The sequence below is a fragment of the Vanessa atalanta genome, chromosome 3 (genome assembly GCF_905147765.1).
Source record: "Vanessa atalanta chromosome 3, ilVanAtal1.2, whole genome shotgun sequence".
Lineage (NCBI taxonomy): Eukaryota > Metazoa > Arthropoda > Insecta > Lepidoptera > Nymphalidae > Vanessa > Vanessa atalanta.
In genome coordinates, this window is record NC_061873.1 from 46,379 (window position 1) to 63,604 (window position 17,226).

General features: G+C 37.9%; 2 protein-coding genes across 3 annotated transcripts; both read right to left on the reverse strand.

The window, feature by feature from the left end:
* Positions 1-1,286: 1,286 nt before the first annotated feature.
* LOC125077426 lies at positions 1,287-14,531 on the reverse strand. Of its 2 annotated transcripts, XM_047689380.1 has the most exons (10): positions 14,136-14,531; positions 10,016-10,107; positions 9,793-9,845; positions 9,159-9,636; positions 8,423-9,056; positions 7,924-8,331; positions 4,246-4,521; positions 3,862-4,076; positions 2,169-3,383; positions 1,287-1,838 (listed from the first exon to the last, which is right to left on the reverse strand). In XM_047689380.1, the coding sequence occupies exons 2-10, from the start codon at positions 10,018-10,020 to the stop codon at positions 1,562-1,564; spliced, it is 3,561 nt and encodes a 1,186-aa protein (XP_047545336.1). In that variant the 5' UTR covers positions 10,021-10,107; positions 14,136-14,531; the 3' UTR covers positions 1,287-1,561. The 2 variants fall into 2 exon arrangements, with proteins under 2 accessions (XP_047545336.1, XP_047545335.1); XM_047689379.1 differs by lacking the exon at positions 10,016-10,107.
* LOC125077427 lies at positions 14,176-14,787 on the reverse strand. Its single transcript, XM_047689382.1, has 2 exons — positions 14,690-14,787; positions 14,176-14,615 (listed from the first exon to the last, which is right to left on the reverse strand). Exons 1-2 carry the CDS (start codon positions 14,770-14,772, stop codon positions 14,279-14,281), a joined length of 420 nt encoding a protein of 139 aa, XP_047545338.1. The 5' UTR covers positions 14,773-14,787; the 3' UTR covers positions 14,176-14,278.
* Positions 14,788-17,226: the final 2,439 nt, after the last annotated feature.

The window sequence follows — 17,226 nt, forward strand, 5'->3', positions numbered from 1 at the left end:
CCAGAGAGAGATTCTCCACCGCAGTCGCTGATGGTACCCTCCTGGGGTAATAAAAATAAATTCTGCACAACCATTATGTTTTGGGGGGGGAGGGGGATCGGGCCTCCGGGACTCTCACATACCGGACGAAACGCAGTAGCATAGCTACCATTTCACGTCGATTTTAAGTGAGAGAGTGGTACTTCACCGGGCGTGCCGGCCCATTCGGCTGCAACCCGAAAGTATGCAGTGTGGCACTACCACTAGTAAATGGGCTGTGTTATTTAGTTATTAAAACATAAGTAATTCTTAAGAGGATAAAGCAAACTTAGTAGGTCGGCAACGAGATATTTATATTATTTTATTTTCGGAACAAAGTTGTTCCGAAAATAAAATATCTGTCATTAAGTAATTTTGTGTCCTGACGTCCTGGTCACCCTACTGCTGATAACTAAACCTTCGGTTATCTCTTCCTGTGTCGCTCTACGTTTTACCTTATTTTAATTTTAAATAATTTTAATTTTATATTAACGTGCCCTATTTCATATATCATTGAAATAATGTAAAGTAACAATACGTAAGTTTCTAATTATTGTGTGTGATCTTTGGACACAGTACGAAGTAATGTCCGTAATTAATTACAATTAATTGAATACTGTTCTCGTTATTAAAACATCAAAACAAAATATACGTAAGTAACTTTGAATTTAAAAATGTATTTTTTGAAACGAATACTTTTTATAACCAGGTGAGTTTTGTTGTTTGTTTTTTCGCGATTCTGGCAATTACTACTGATCCCATGCGGAACGTTAATTTTAGTTTATATGTAGTTTAATGACAGACATTGGCTGTATGGCATTTTAATATGTTGCATATTTTTTGGGATGTAGCACACAGTAACTATTTGTAATGTAAAAATTGGCAAAAAAGTTGCAATAATAGATCTGCCAAAAGTATTTGGTTTCATTAAAGTATTAAAAAGTTCATGGTCTTCTTACAAGTATATATAAAACATACATATGTACATTCGCCATGAACGCATGAGCAAATCATATTAAAGAAATTTTGTGGTTAAGTATGAGACCATATTTTGATCAGTAGTGTTGCAAGTTTAATTAAGTAGTTCTTAACGAGCTCCAATTAATTATACTTTTGTGTCAATCGTTTTGAGTACAGAGATACAATTAAATACAAATAACTCATCAAGTTCATTCGTTTAATAAGTTGCAATATTTGCTGAACTTTCTGTACTCTCAGTTAATGGAAATTAAAATAATAATAATTAATAAATTTAATATTTTTATTTTATTATAAAATAATTCCTTTACATATAATTACACCATACGTTATTGCGGCCGATCACTCTGGGTGGACAACAAACGCTTCATTCAAAATGGAAATATCCTTATCCACGTTTACACACACACATACGTATAAATAAATATTATATTCTATTTTTTCATAATAAATTATAATAACTTACATAAGATAATATCTATTACATACAATTGACTAGAAAATATCGGAATGATAAGATATTCGAGGTGCGACCAGCCATTTAATTGTCCCTGCACGAGCAGTGTCACGTCAAAAACCGGTCCGTCTCGCGGGGCATGTCAGCGCTCAGGTACGTGGTGTCGGTGGCCTGCGAAGCGGGTGCCGCCCATGACACCCAGCGAGCCTCGGCGCGCTCCCGCGGCACGCGCCAGGGGGGCTCTCCGTCCAGCGAGAGCGTGTCGAGCGGCACGTCCAGGCACGGCGCCAGCAGCCGCGGTGCGTCCGCCAGGAAGGCGGCCACCTCGGACGCCGTCGGTCGCGCCTTGTAGTCGTGCTGCCAGCAGGACTTGATCAGGCCCTCGCTGAAACGGATGCGATGCAATATGTTACGTAAGGTTACGTTCGTAAACTACCTATGGATGCCTGTGAAGGGCATTCCTCTTCTTGAGAACATTTAAGCTGATTCATGTGCATTTAACTGAATTTTAGAGTACAACTGGTTTTCCGATGTCACAATTTGTTATTCATCGCAAAGGATGAAATTAACCCAAACTACAAACTAAGCACAAGAAACCTCAAAGATGTGTTACAGAATTTAAGCCGAAGATTTACGGTTAAAGTTACGGATACCCTATGTAACTAGAATTTACCATATATTGATTTCTAATACATTATTATAAAACAAAACTTACAGTTGGGGCTTCAGTCCGATCGGTAATTCAAGGGTCTGGCCTCCTTTCACTCTCGTGAGTACTTCGCTGTTGCTGAGGCCTTGAAAAGGTAAGGATCCGAACGTTACTATTTCGTACAGCAACACGCCGAAGGACCATACGTCGGACGCGGGCGAGAACACCCCGAGTGCGAGACTCTCGGGAGCCATCCATCGCACCGGAAGCATACCCTTTCGGCTAAATCGGTAGTAATCGTTCTCGAAAACTAAGCGAGTCATGCCAAAGTCAGCCAGCTTGACAACTCGGCGCGCGCTGACTAGGCAGTTGCGCGCCGCCACGTCGCGGTGCACGTATCGCAGCTGCGCCAGGTACGACAGCGCTCGCGCCACGTCCAACGCCATGCCCGTCAGGCGTCGCGCTGATACCTGCTCCTCCGCGTCCTCGCCGGCTGCACCCGCGCACGCTAGGTGTCGCCGCGCCAGCAGGTAATTCTTGAGGTCCCCGTGTAACATGTACTCCATGACAGTGCACACGGGCTCGGTCTTAGTAACCACGGCAAGGAGCCGGACCACATTCTTGTGATCGAAGCGTTTCATGGCTTCTGCCTCCGACAGAAAATCGAGTTTCTCCTCCGTACTTGCGCCCGCCTTTAGTGTTTTCACGGCGACAGCGGTCCACCCGCGATCTTCCGTCAGTAGAGCGTAGCCACCGTAGACCGTTCCGAAGGCACCCATGCCGAGTTTTCTATTGATGACGACGCGTTCTCGAGGTATCTCCCAGCGGTCGAGACCGATAGTCTTGGGCAACATCGAATGTAGTCCCAGTGCCTCCAGTCGGGAACGGTACTTGCGTTCTGCACGCCTCTTGCAATAGAACGCTATAGCGCTAATTGCTGCAACTGCTAACAATAACAATAAGGATCCAAGAATCACGAAAGCTGTGCGACAGTCGCAGCGAAAAAGATTTGCTATCGGTTGTAATGCACATTGTTCTCCGCCATCGTCTGGTATTCGGCCGTCTGCCGTCCGCCAGATCAGTAAGTCTTCGTGCAGTTCGAGCCGGTCGCGCTCCCAGCGTCCGACCTCGCGGCGGGCACGGCCGTCCCACTGCAGCACCACGAGAGGCGCCGCACGTGCGTATGCGGTACCATTGTCGTCATCCTTGCCAGCCGCCACCCAATTAAATTGTCCTGTTAGTCCTTTAAAATCAATTTTCGTTGCATTTGAAACCAAGGATCTAAAAAAAAAATGAAATAAAGATTTACCACATCAGTAACTCAATAACTCATAAAATAAATAGCATTATTAATCTTATTTCGAATGGGTGTACATTTATATGTAAAATATATAATAGCTGATTTTAAGCTGCCATGTCTCATGCTTAGCATCTCAGTTCCCAAGGTTGGTGGCGCATAGGTGATGTAAGGAATGGTTAATATTTCTTACAGGGCCTTTGTCTATGGGCGGTGGAGACCACTTACCATCAGGTGGCCCATATGCTCGTACGCCAACCAATGCCATATAAAAAAAAATAATGTTTAGTTTGAGTTTCTAGATAAATCGGTAGTATTCGGTCTCCAAAGCTAAGCGAGTCGTGCCGAAGTCAGCCAGCTTGAAAACGCGCAGTTGACTTAGCACATTGAGTAGGCAGTTGCGCGCTGCCACGTCGCAGTGCACGTATCGTAATTCACTCAAAATTAAGAAGAATATCTTACCTAACGAGCCCGAGATCATGTAGGTTATAGAGTGCTTTGGGTTGGTCGGTGAACAGGCGACCGAGCACAAGAGCCCACAGTCGCAAACTGTCGTACAGCAGCGCGGCGTCCGGGCCCACGCGTGCGCACGCACCGCCCATGAAGCCACATTGCGTGCGCCACCTAGCGCGCCATGCGCCGGCGCTATCTTCGCCTTCGCTCATAGTGGTCTTGTTCTGTCGATTGCATTTTTTATTTTAAATTTTATAAAAAGATTTAAGTAATAAAATGTTCTTAGCCAAAAGAACGTAAACTATTTACTCTCTTTTGGCTACCTACATCGCGGAATATAACGGTTTATTTACTATAAATATTAGGCAAATAATACTAATAATTAAAACTAACGTTTTCAGAATTGTCTAGCCACGGTAAAGCCCACTCAGGTACGACGCTCACGTGCCCGTCCAGCATCTCTCGAAGCTGCTCCCGCGAACAACGATCAGTGCGCCCAGACCGAGTCAGTGCGTCGGGAGTCAGCGCGGCAGGCAGCAGCCACACGGCCCCCGCGCGCGGCGTGAGGCCGGCCGCGTGTCCCGCACACAGCGCCGCCCGCGCCGCACGCGCATCCTCCACGCACAGGTAAATCACGCGCCCGTTCACCTCCACCACTCGTTGCGCCCACTGCCAAAGGGTAGTTACGAGTTATACAATATGAGAGGAAATACTAAAGGACGTCTTCTTCGCAAGAAATTAAAGAATGGTATAATTGCAGCTAATTTAGTAATATAATACCATGCCTGAATATAATAAATCGTACGTCAGTTCTAGTGAATTTACTTGCTTAAATTTGTGATAATAGAACTATAGTAAATAATTATCAAAGTAAAATATGGATTAAATTTTATTCATTATTAAATTTTTATATAACAATTTCGATTATGAATAATACTAATGATTTTTTTTTTAGTAAGCTATAATACCTCCTAAGCTAAGATGAAAATGTTTTTGTCACACAGAGAAATTTATTACGAATAAAACATATTTTTTCAGGGGTCTTTTGGGATTAAAAAAAGTAGGTGGTTGATCTTTAAAGTAGGATACTTTTTAAAGTAGGATTAGTAAAAACTATTCGTGTCGTGTTGGTAACCATCCCATCAAAAACATAAATGTAAAAATCAGAGCCAAGTTAAATATTATGATATATACCTTGGTTGTTGTCTTCAACGACAAAAGAAGTGAGATCTAAATTTGTGCCAAGTAAAATAGTCCTTTCTGAAATTTATTTATAACTACATAAAATATCATTTCTTCTTATAACTTGGGGTAATATATTGTTGCCTAAGGTCTGACTTGGCTAGTTCTTATATGTTTATAAACACAAATTGTAGTTTGTGTTTAGAATAACAAATTATAACTCAGAACATCTAAGAAGAATGGAGGACAGCTCAGTATTGCTTAGTTAGTATTAACGTACATTAAGAGCTGCGATGGTCCAGTCACTAGAAAACATGACAGACAGACAGACAAGTACCGTTGAATATTTGCGTGCTTAATTTGTGTTTATAATTCATTTGTAACAGGCTTAGAACTTACGAAGGCTATAATATAATTTGTATATGAGAACTAGCCAAGTCAGACCTTAGGCAACAATATATTACCCCAAGTTATAAGAAGAAATGATATTTTATGTAGTTATAAATAAATTTCAGAAAGGACTATTTTACTTGGCACAAATTTAGATCTCACTTCTTTTGTCGTTGAAGACAACAACCAAGGTATATATCATAATATTTAACTTGGCTCTGATTTTTACATTTATGTTTTTGATGGGATATCACTACTTTTTGTATATAAATTATTAGTAGGTACTTATTAATAACAATATTAATACCAAATGGTTTTTGTTAAGCTATTCTATTTTCTTATGTTTACGGGCTACAATTGTCTTTTTTTTATACGTTCTTATTTTTCTTGTAGGTACCTCTGAAATGTTCGAGTGAATTGCCCACTCAGTGTCCGGATATTTTTTACGCGTTTTCTGTTTATACTTAATTTGCCCAAGTAGGGGTGGTATAATGTGCGCAGACGGTTGTACTCTACAATAGAGCTCTCTTGTGTCTTGATTTGACTTGGACCTAAATTGATAAGATGTACTCCATCTAAGTTTTTAACTCTAGAGAGGCCAACGTAAGCCTGCTCTTTACTTAATATAAAGGAGCCTATGTCGAAAAGAGCACCGTCAAGGCGAAGGCCTTGTGATTTGTGTATAGTAGTAGAATATACTAAGCAAATAGAGAATTGTTTCCTTTGAACATATATGTACATTACTTAATATCTGTAACTTGGTTTGGCTTCTAGTTCGCAAATTAAATTATGTTTAAATTGAATTGTTATTTTACGTGCGCTATTGCTGTTGTCGACGTCCTCAATGTACTTTCTCTATTTTTCCATTGGCCCCATTCACCAGTCCTTTGCTGACATGAGCATGCTCACTCGATACTGTTCTTCCAAGCAATAAGGATCCCCGTTTGTAGCACTAGAGTACAAACTTAAATCATTCCTGTTACGATATACATACTCTACTACAGTCTCACGAAACCTATTTTATTGTTGTATACTAGTATACTCAAACAAACAATATGCAGTCGAATAGACTAGGCAGCTTCCATCGGAAGGCATTGAAATAATTCTTATGAGCGCGGTTGCCACTCGCTCAGACACGTCCGCGTTAAGGTTTAATCGCAACGCTTTTATCCCGCAGCTTCGGCGTCACGTCGTGCGCCGTGTACCGAAATGCCTATTTTTTTTTTTTTTAAGTATATACATATATAGATTTTGCACCATTGATGTGCGCTAAATGCTAGTTAATAACGTAATAAATACCAAAGTCGGCTATACTAATAAGTAATAAAACGGAAATATTTGGATTTAAAAAACTTAAGGGTGGTATTCAACTTGTTATATATTCACTTGAAGACCTTAAAATCCACATTAAGACCGGCTGTCATAAGTTTTGATTGCTAGTTCTTACATCATTTTTTTTATTACAGTTATTACAGGAACTAAGTATATAAGTGTTCCTATAGACCCAATAAAATGAAAAATTATAATAAAATGATAAAAAATTACCAGTTTCAGATTTTTTCCTTTATATTGGTCTAATTATCTACCTGCATGCCAAATTTGAACTTTCTAGATCACCTGGAAGTAGGATATAGTTTTGATCTATAGGTCAGTCAGTGATAAAAATGACGATTTTTAGACGTTAATATCTAAATAACCATTTGAGATGCGTTTATAAAATTTGGAACACATATGTATCTCGCAAGTCTCAATATATGAGCCAAATTTGACACATTTATGTCAAATAGTTTTTGAGTTATGAGGAGGTCAAAAGTGGCTCCAAATGGTTCGTGTAATATTACACACGGTGCTGCACGCCAGTTCTGTCACTAGAACTTGGCTGACACGCTACCGCGTGTCTAGATATCTAAAATTACCTAAAATCACTGCAGTTGTTTAGGCTGATAATACATTAACGTTTTTTTTTAATATGTGTGTGCGAACTGACTAATGGGCAACCATTTTGACAGTAAGTGATCACCACGGCCCAAGGATATTGGCGCTTTCGAAATATTAATATTCGTTACATCGCTAACACCACCATCACCATCCACTAATCTAGGGAGTTAAGAAGTTATGTCATTTGTCCTTGTAGTTAAAAAATAGTAAGTATTGCTGTTTGGCGATAGAATATCAGCTGACGTGTGATGGTACCCAACCAGACGGGCTCGCACTATCCCTACCATCAAGAGATTTATGAAATACTGATTAACTAACATACTTCCTTAGCTCGTTACCTGTTAAATTACAAATAAAATGACCATGGTATCATAACTAAAATAAAAATATATAATTGAAAATATGCTATTTTTTTACCTCTGCCGAGGAACGTGTCGTGTATCGTGTCATTCTGCAACAAGCTAATCCAGGTGATGTATTTTCTAGCGTACAATTGTTTAATAGTTATAATATGATAAGGGCACCCGCTTTTTGATTTTTGATTTTGATCTTGATAAGTACCTTTGTGAATATTTCAGGATCGTAGTCCGGTCGATCGTCTGGTAATTCGAGATGGGTCACGATGTCAGCCTGAAGGCGAGCGGCAGCTAAGGAGGCTCGAGTGGCAGGTTCGCTGAGAGCGGCCAAGCGACGCCACCGAAGTTTTGCAAATATTGAGCCAAAAACGGACGCGTACATGCGTGCATCTCCAGCAGCCAGTAATGCCAACGAAGCAGTCGGGAGCGCTTGTGGTGTATACGCGATGGCAGGTAAGCGAAATTCGAGGCCTTGGCGCGCCACATCGGCGAATGCGGACCCGCATGCGGGGCCGGCCACGGCTGACAGCCCGTCGTACTCACCCGTAACGGGGGCGTCGTACAGATATTGAACGGCGCGGGTCGCATCACAGTGATCGTCGTAAGTTTCCGTCTGTTGAAAATGAAACGTATCGGTTAGTCGTTACAACGGTAACAAGTCGAAAGAGATATTTTTAATTATAAATATTTATTGGTTACTTTACCTTAAATCGAATTGATCCCGACCAATTTTTTTCAAGATCAGCTTCCGCGAGAGCTGCGGCAGCTGCAAGTGATGACGCGTCATAGGTTTCGCGATGCGTCGTATTCGGTAAAAGTACAGCGACCCGAACTTCTCGGATGACATTTTTGGCAGGATGAGTGACAAGAAATTGATTTGCTGCCATTTTAGGGTCTGTATTGCGAGCTAAATGAGTCAGTTCGTGCAACTCTCCTGTGTTTAACCGCAGTTGTAACAGTGCCAGTAGCGCTGCACGAGAACGAGATAACGCCCTGGCGTTTACCAGCTTCACGAGACGACGACTTTCAAAAGGACATTCGTCGGCGTCTGAGTAAGCGTCACAAGGCGGAGGGCCGAGTGACGACATGAGGTTATGAGGGTATTCACCGAGATCGATTCGTTCAGGATCCCAATCACAAATTAAAGAACGCGTACCGAGTGCTCTCGTCGTGGCGGTTAATGGGGCTGCCATCGGGCGAACGCTCGCATATAGACGATAAAAGCGTATCACATCAAACAATAAGCGCGCTTCCCCCGCGTCTCTGCTCAACAACGTTGCGCATTTAATTTCATTCGGTACACACCACTCGGGAATTAAAACGTCTTGGCGGCTCTTTCTGAGAATTGAAAAAAATAACATAACATTATTTATTTATATTTTATATAAATTATATTTTTATTTATTATATTTAAAAAGTATTTAACTATATTGTACTAACATTGAAGAGCTGTTGTTAGTCACGAGAGTTTCGTTCTGAGCGGCTGCGAGGTCAGCAGGAGAAACGTAATAATTTTGCGCAAGGTTCGAATCGGAGAGATCGAGCAAGGAGCGGGCCGGTGGAGCCGCGATGCAAAGTCGACGCACTGGAGGCGCCACATCTCCCAACTCGTCGAGGCCGGCCTCGTGCAGCAACCATGCCGCTGGTGCGTTAGCCGCCGGGACGGTCAGGAAAGCAACGTGCAAGCTGCCTCGTGCTAACTCGGCGACTATTGCGTTGCGGCAAGCGCGAATATCAGAGGTGCCCGGAGACAAGCAGGCCGCCGGTGGTTGCACGGCCCGCGCTTTCTCACCCACCGCTCGCAACCTGAGGACGGCCAGCTCCGCTAGAGCTGGTGCGTCGATGGCACTCTCTCCGGGCACACTCGCTGTCACCGCCAAAACCAGGCCTTCATTTTTGTTTGTATCGGCTCGTCCACCTAATTATATGACAACAAATTCATTAGAGTAATAAATCTTACTTAATAATCTTAATAATATTATACGAAACTATTTTTTATTATCTTTCATCAAAACATTTTTGAATATTTATATTGATGTTACTTTAAAAAAGAGTTTTTATGGAATTTACTCACCATTATGTGGATTTAGTAGCAGAATTAACAGAAAATAGGCAGCGTGCCGGCTCCTAGAACATAGCATAAGAAAAAGCATCAAATTGATGTTACAGTTTACAGTTTCACAAAAGCTTCAGAAATGATTTCCCAAATATTCTTAATAAAAGTAAATATTTATATCGGGTTTTTACACGTAAAGATATTTTGCAGACATTAACATTAGGTATCTCCGATGACAAACCTCATAATAATCAATATTCAAAGTATCACCGCGGACGCCGGCCGTCGCGCTGTCAGGTGACGCGCGCTCGCCGTTGGCGCTGCGACTGTGACCTACTCAAAAAATTAATATATAGCCTATTGGCTATATCATACTATAATTAAGACGTGGATATATACGTGAAATGGCTTCATTTGAGTTGCGCTGATACCTTTTTTCTCGTTAATAGCTCGCGAAAACACTTAAAAATACAAATACATATGTTAACCTCTTCTTCTTTATTCTTTAAACCAATTAGAAGTAATAGAAATAAGTATGCGAAGTACCTCTGATTTTATTGTTACCCTAAGTGATCTATCAGGACTTTTTATTTACATTGATATAGTAAGTACCTAGCTCAAGACTTGAGTTTGTCTACGGTCTTTCTAGGTATGGACTTGACTCCGATAAATCAGTGTTACACCCAATTGTAAGCCCCATTGTGTGCAGGGAACCTAAGTTGTGCCGTTTTTGCAATGACAGACATAATTACTGCTACGCTGGTTTATTTTAGTAATTTTCATGAAAATATGTCATATGGAGAGCTGTTGTAAGGTAATGCCGCAGGTATTGAAATAGTATTTATTCTGCGGAAAAGAGCCATATATCCAAACTATTTACAATATTAGCTCTACGATATAATTACGAGATTTTTTTAAGAAACAAGTGTATTAATAATGATTGCTTCACAATATATTTATGATAATATAATGTTGATACAGACGAATATATATAAATATTCCATAAAAGCTGATATACATACTATTATTACAAGAAATAAGAATAAACCTGTAACCCCTACTTTCCGTTTGCATACGGTACAGAGAACGTTTTTGGGCAATGGTATACGCATATATAATAAGATACCGGGAAATGTAACCAATTTACCATTTACGAAATTAAAAAATTAATAAATAAGTCTTACTATTCATTAAAAGAGTACTTTTTAGAAAAAAACGATTTAGGCTCAGGTCCCATCACAGGACACTGATTATTGTAAAAAAACAGCATTGTAAATGTGTTTATTTGAAAAGAGCAACTATACGAGTTTCTTGCCGTTTATTCTCGTTGGAGACTGCTTTCCGAAACGGTGGTAGTTTTTTAATATCGATCATTCAAAAACGCTTCGTTGTGAAGTTTACTTGAATAAAATTGATTTCATTTCATTAAAGAATACTTTTTATAAAGAAACGCCTGGATTTAGGCTCGGGTTCCATCACGGGACACTAACAAAACTGTGAAAAACAGCATTGTAAATCTGTTTATTTGTAAACAGCGAGTTTCTTGTCGTTTCTTCTCGCTGGAGGCTGCTTTCCGAAACGACGGTTGTGTTTAAATATTGACGATTCAAAAACGCTTCGTTGTGAAGTTTACTTGAATAAAATTGATTTGATTTGATTTGAATTGAATATTTGCGTTGCCAACAATCTCCACGATAGACGGATAGAGAGATCGCTGCTTCCTACATATGTATATTATGCTTCAAATAATATAATTATATATAATATAATATAATATAATATAATATAATATAATATAATATAATATAATATAATATAATATAATATAATATAATATAATATAATATAATATAATATAATATAATATAATATAATATAATATAATATAATATAATATAATATAATATAATATAATATAATATAATATAATATAATATAATATAATATAATATAATATAATATAATATAATATAATATAATATAATATAATATAATATAATATAATTATATATAATATAATTTAAAATTACTTTAATTCAATCAAAAACGCCGAACAAGGTTTTTATCAAAAACCAAAATCTACGCGGGCGTAGCTGCGGGTTCAGGTAGTTCTCTAGATGTGTAACTTTTTAAATAACGGCGGGCGGCTTTTTACAAATTTTATTATTATTGATATTGATGATGATTGATGATTAAATAATACATTTTATAAAAATGTATAAAAAATGTACATTTATTTTGAAAGAGTTCTTGTAAAGCTTTTTCCTAGTCCAAGGCGGCACTTTGTTGAGGGACCGTAGATTCTGTGCCTTACACTGATATGCGCTACTAATCAAGGATTGTAAACCATACACTTACACTGACTTACTCTTTTAGTTTCAAGTAAGTGCAGAGCTATAGCTTTAAGTCGGTGGTAACGACTACCGACCCAAATGAGCTTATACATAGCCCTACAGCCGGCAACAATTAGAATTTCAGAGTACAGAATGAAATCTGAATTATTTCAATTCATCAGTTCCAATCAAATGCTTTACGTATTAAGTTTTCTATATTTATACGTAAAAAAACTGTGTCCCAAACTGACGGTAGTTTGACTTTGGTTCATGTAAATAAAATAATTATTAGTAAAATATTAATAAAATTGAAGGGATTTTAACTAACTCTACTCTAACGCGTTAACGTCACACGTAAATGAGCATTAGATTGCGTTTAAATTTGAATTGATTGAAACAATGAAGTTATTAATTGGTTATTTTTTCTCAAAAAGTTTTTATCTCATTCGATTTCTTAGCCGCCAAATGGGAAACGAAAAGATCCCGAAACTCAAAAAAACATTTAGAACTTTCACGGCGCTGTTTCTTCTACTCTTTCGTCAAATAATTAAAATTACTTAATTTCATTATTTCAGCCGACTTGAATAAGAAGAAAGTTCAATTTGTTTTTTTTTTTTTTTGTGAATAATAATAAAATATGAATAAAATATTTTAAGTATTTCATCGAACTAAATTACTAAGTAGTTATACGAAAATAATATTTCGAAAAAAAACAGTCGGCATAGATTGAGAAATAATTAAAATATATATGTTTATGTATAATATCTAACGAATAATAATTATGGTTGAATATAATATAGTAATTTATAGACAATAGTATATCTCATATATATTATATAATAAATTCAAATAATTTGTCCAAAAATACATTAACTTCCAGGCAGGATATATTATATACATATATAATTGTATTTCCCTACATCCCGAACCGGTGGTAGCTTCACTTATTAAAGTTATTAAAATTATTATTTATTTTAATATCAGTATTAGTAGTAGTTCAGTAGTATCAGTTAGAGCAGTTCTTATAAACTCATCTCATAACACACAGCTTTGTCACATCGGTGGCTGTTTACGGTAAGCTACGGGTAGTATTGTGTTATTCGGTCCTCAGGACAGCCCCTCAGTAATGGACAATTTTAACAAAATCGACTTATGAATGACTCTGGTACTTCTGGAGGGAAGCGCATTCAAACAAAACACTGTGATACCTGTGTATATCTTTATAGACTTTGACATATATTGTGTTATATCCTTGTGCCAAATTATAAAGAACTACCAGTGAATTTTTATGGTGTCTTAAACAAATAGTCATTAATAGTTAATAAATAATATGCAACATTGTGAGTTCCACAGTCTATAAATAAAATATAATATCAAAATCCGTTGGCATTCACTTTTGATGTTCCCTGTGATATATCGGAGCCAATCGCGGCCAATTCGTTATGCGTACTATAGAGAATAATTGATTTCGAAGAATTATTCAAATACACCCGAAACTGTTTTGATGTCGTAAACACACCTCCTCGCACATTAAGTCACAGTGAGGAGTGTTAAGTTGGGAAAGCATCTTGGTTAGTGATGAGTCGATACTAAATCATACCACACGTATAAATTGCGAAACGGAGGTCTGGACTGTGTTCATTCTCCCCATAAAATACTTATCATACAAATTCAACCGATGTATTTCTTCGCGCTTGCACTAAAGATAATTAATCTATGTTTCCAAAGGCGTGTGTTTACAATACTCTCTGAGTAATGTACTAACAGACACAACTCCGCCAAAGTTGCTTTTATAGGTATGTACATATGTCTGCTGATATATATGTTTATTTTGTTTGTCAATTTGTTGTCCAAAGGGTTTTGTAAATACGTCCGTTAGAGTAATTAGTTGAACACGTTAAGTTATAGTTTTGCAACATTTGGTTCTGCATTTCCTTGTATTCGTATGTTATGTTCTGTTTAAACATCTGATTGACACCGTGCGACATATAAAGTAATAATATTGTGCATATAAGTAATTTGAATTACCTAGAAAAATCAAAATTGTGAAAAATCAAATCATCCGCCGTCTTGCTCATCACTTGGCACATTTATTAGCACAGTATGAGTTACAGCGAGGCATGGAACACTTCTAATATCACAAAGCACTCAATAATTTAATTTCAGACTGATCACACAGAGCCGTCGGCGTTCATGCATGGGTTCTTCGTTGTCTTCGTGTCGATTAGTTTGAACTCGCCGGCGCCTCCTTCACGTAAAGTTTTATATGATTGCTGACCACCTCCGGGAGACTTGAACTTGAACTGATTATTTCTGCGCCGCGACAAGTTCGCGCGCGACGTGGGCCGATAGCCGCGAGTCAGTAGGACACACAGTCGTACGGTACGCGGCACTGATCTCCGTCGCTGCGACAGTGTGGCACTGGCATCACGCACGGGAGAGCGTCGCGAGCGCTGCGTGTGCGACCTCGCCCTCCGCACCGCGCACGCCCCCGCCCCCGGCACTCTACTACAAAAACAACATCATTAACAACGCACTACTAGCTACTAGATCTGATTAATTATAATTGTAGCGGATTCTACCACAAATTGTCGAATGCCCAGCTGAGAGCTACGTCGCTTAACGGAGCGCTGTTCCCGTTGCTTGCTCCTCCATCTAAATCCATAAAAATAACAATGAACTGAATTACTTTACGATACTTTTTGGTATTAGTCGTTTACATGTAAAACAATGAGCATTTAAATTTATGCTAGATTTGGTCATTAGATTTTTTTTTTATATTAACTAAATAAATTAACTAATTATACTTTGTTTTTATATAGAATAGGTAGGCGGACGGGTAAATAGGCCACCTGATGGTTAGTGGTCACCATCGCCCATAGACATTGGCGCCGCAAGTAATATTTCCTTAAATGGCAAATATCTGAAGACTCGGATGTTATGAGTATGTACCTTGTGCGTGTTACTAGTGTAACTACATGCCATGCACAGGGAACATAACATCAGCTCGCTCACACTTCAAACCGGAATTCATGAGTAGGTGGTACAGCCCTACCACCAAATCGATTATTGCCTCGATCGCGATGGTTGATTTAGATAAGCAGGAACGTGCGAAAGTGTATTAATGGATACATATATTTGGTAAATTTATTATTGTTTTAGTAATTTAGTAAAAATAATATTTTTATAATTAAAAATTTCACTAGTGTTGGTATCTACAAAGATATTCTCAAACGTAATGTTATGGTATGTATTGTTACAATGGGTCAAGCACCCTTTGAATAGTAAACTCGTTTCGCTTATAATTAATTAGTTATAAGTGACGTTAATACGACGTCTTCGGAGGGCCGAAAACAACTTTTATGTAAAATTAAAGATAATGAACAGTCACGCTTCCTGTAGAAGTGCTCATGTCGATTTAATGTTTTCATTTAATTAATTAATTATTCCAACTACTTATTTTAATTAAATATACATTGTTGATTTGGTGAAAAACTACCTTGCTTTACAAATATTAAAAAGTGTTTATTTTTCAAAATAAATAACTAACACACGAACAAGGATATAAATGTACATGACTGTGGATACTTCTTATAGCATCTTCTTCCACTTAGTTCCACGATATTGTTGATTATGACTGCTTTGTCGACTGCTTCTTTCAAGGGAAAAGCTTTACTTCGCCTTCAGCAGACCTCTTTTTGTTGTCAACGGTTTTATATAATAATTTAATTATGAAACTTATTTTTTGTTTTAATTAAAACGTGATCTTTAATAAGATCCATTACATTCACTTCGTTTCCACCGAATAATTTTCAGTAAAAGCAAGTTATGTCGGAAGTCGAAGGCGGAGCTAAGAAGTGGGCAATGTCATACTCCCGCGACTAAAACACACCTAAACCCCATAGGATTGTTAGACTCATGGAATTGCACATTGCTTGTGCATCACTTTGAGTGCAGCTTGTACGTGTGATTGACCGGAATTGGTTGACGACATTTTTTAGATGTCGATGCATTAAGAGGTCTCACGTATCATAATAATTATTCTGAATGCTAATAGATCTTATGACGCCGTGAGACTGATAGCACTTTGAATTGATTTCAGATATCGATGCGGGGTTCAGTTAATTATTAATTTCAATCTCAATTTTAATCAATTAATAATTCAAGACGGAAGTCCATTTTTTATGTAGTCGTTTTAAAAATCTCAATCTTAGAATACGTCGTCACGAATACGTCTTTTTATTTGAACATATTCAACGAGTCACAACGTGAAAGCTTATATAGGCGCCCCGACATTAGTTCCACGCTTAGAGGAAGAAAACCTAGGAATATAAGCAATTCCTACGAAACAAACGTTCCTTGAATTCTCTAAAACGATTTGTTACTTGTATTTTCCACTAACCCAAACCGGTTTCGCTTGGGAGCGATGTCGTGATTATTTATATTGTTTGTTTAACTAAAAAAACTTTGATTCAAATTATTAAATAAATTTGCTTAAATAGAGACACCACAAAGATACTTAATAAGGTGGTTGACCCAAAAAAGGTCCTGCTCTTGTCAGGTGGACCGATAACCGATAACCGATGAAGAGGAAAGATGTGGCAGAGGGAGAACCGGCAGCTGCCGTTTAAAGGTTTAAAGCACCTCAGGGAAGGTCCAGCTATGGGTAACGATTGGTTCACGATAAGGTGAGATATATTGTTACGTATGTTATATTTTCATTTAATAAAGTAAAGTTACAAGCTCTTAGCTTATTACGTCAAAATATCGGGTCAGATACACGAAAATCCTTATTATGTAAACTAGAAAGTAAACAGAATATTAACCTTTATTTAATAATGATGTCATTAGTAACCTACAATAAAAACTGCTTAAAATACATTAAATTAACGGACACGTTTATTGCGTACTCCATTTGTTTCTCATGTAGTGTTTTTTTTTTTTCAAAAAAATTAATTAATTGATAGAATTATTTCAAATAAGGAATCTAAATTAATAATGACTTCTATAAATATTTGCATATTGGGTTAACAATTATACCATTATATAAAATTCGTATAAACGTATGAACTAAAGAATTGCAGAGAGATGAGACGCGGATAACAAGCTTAAGTGGTTT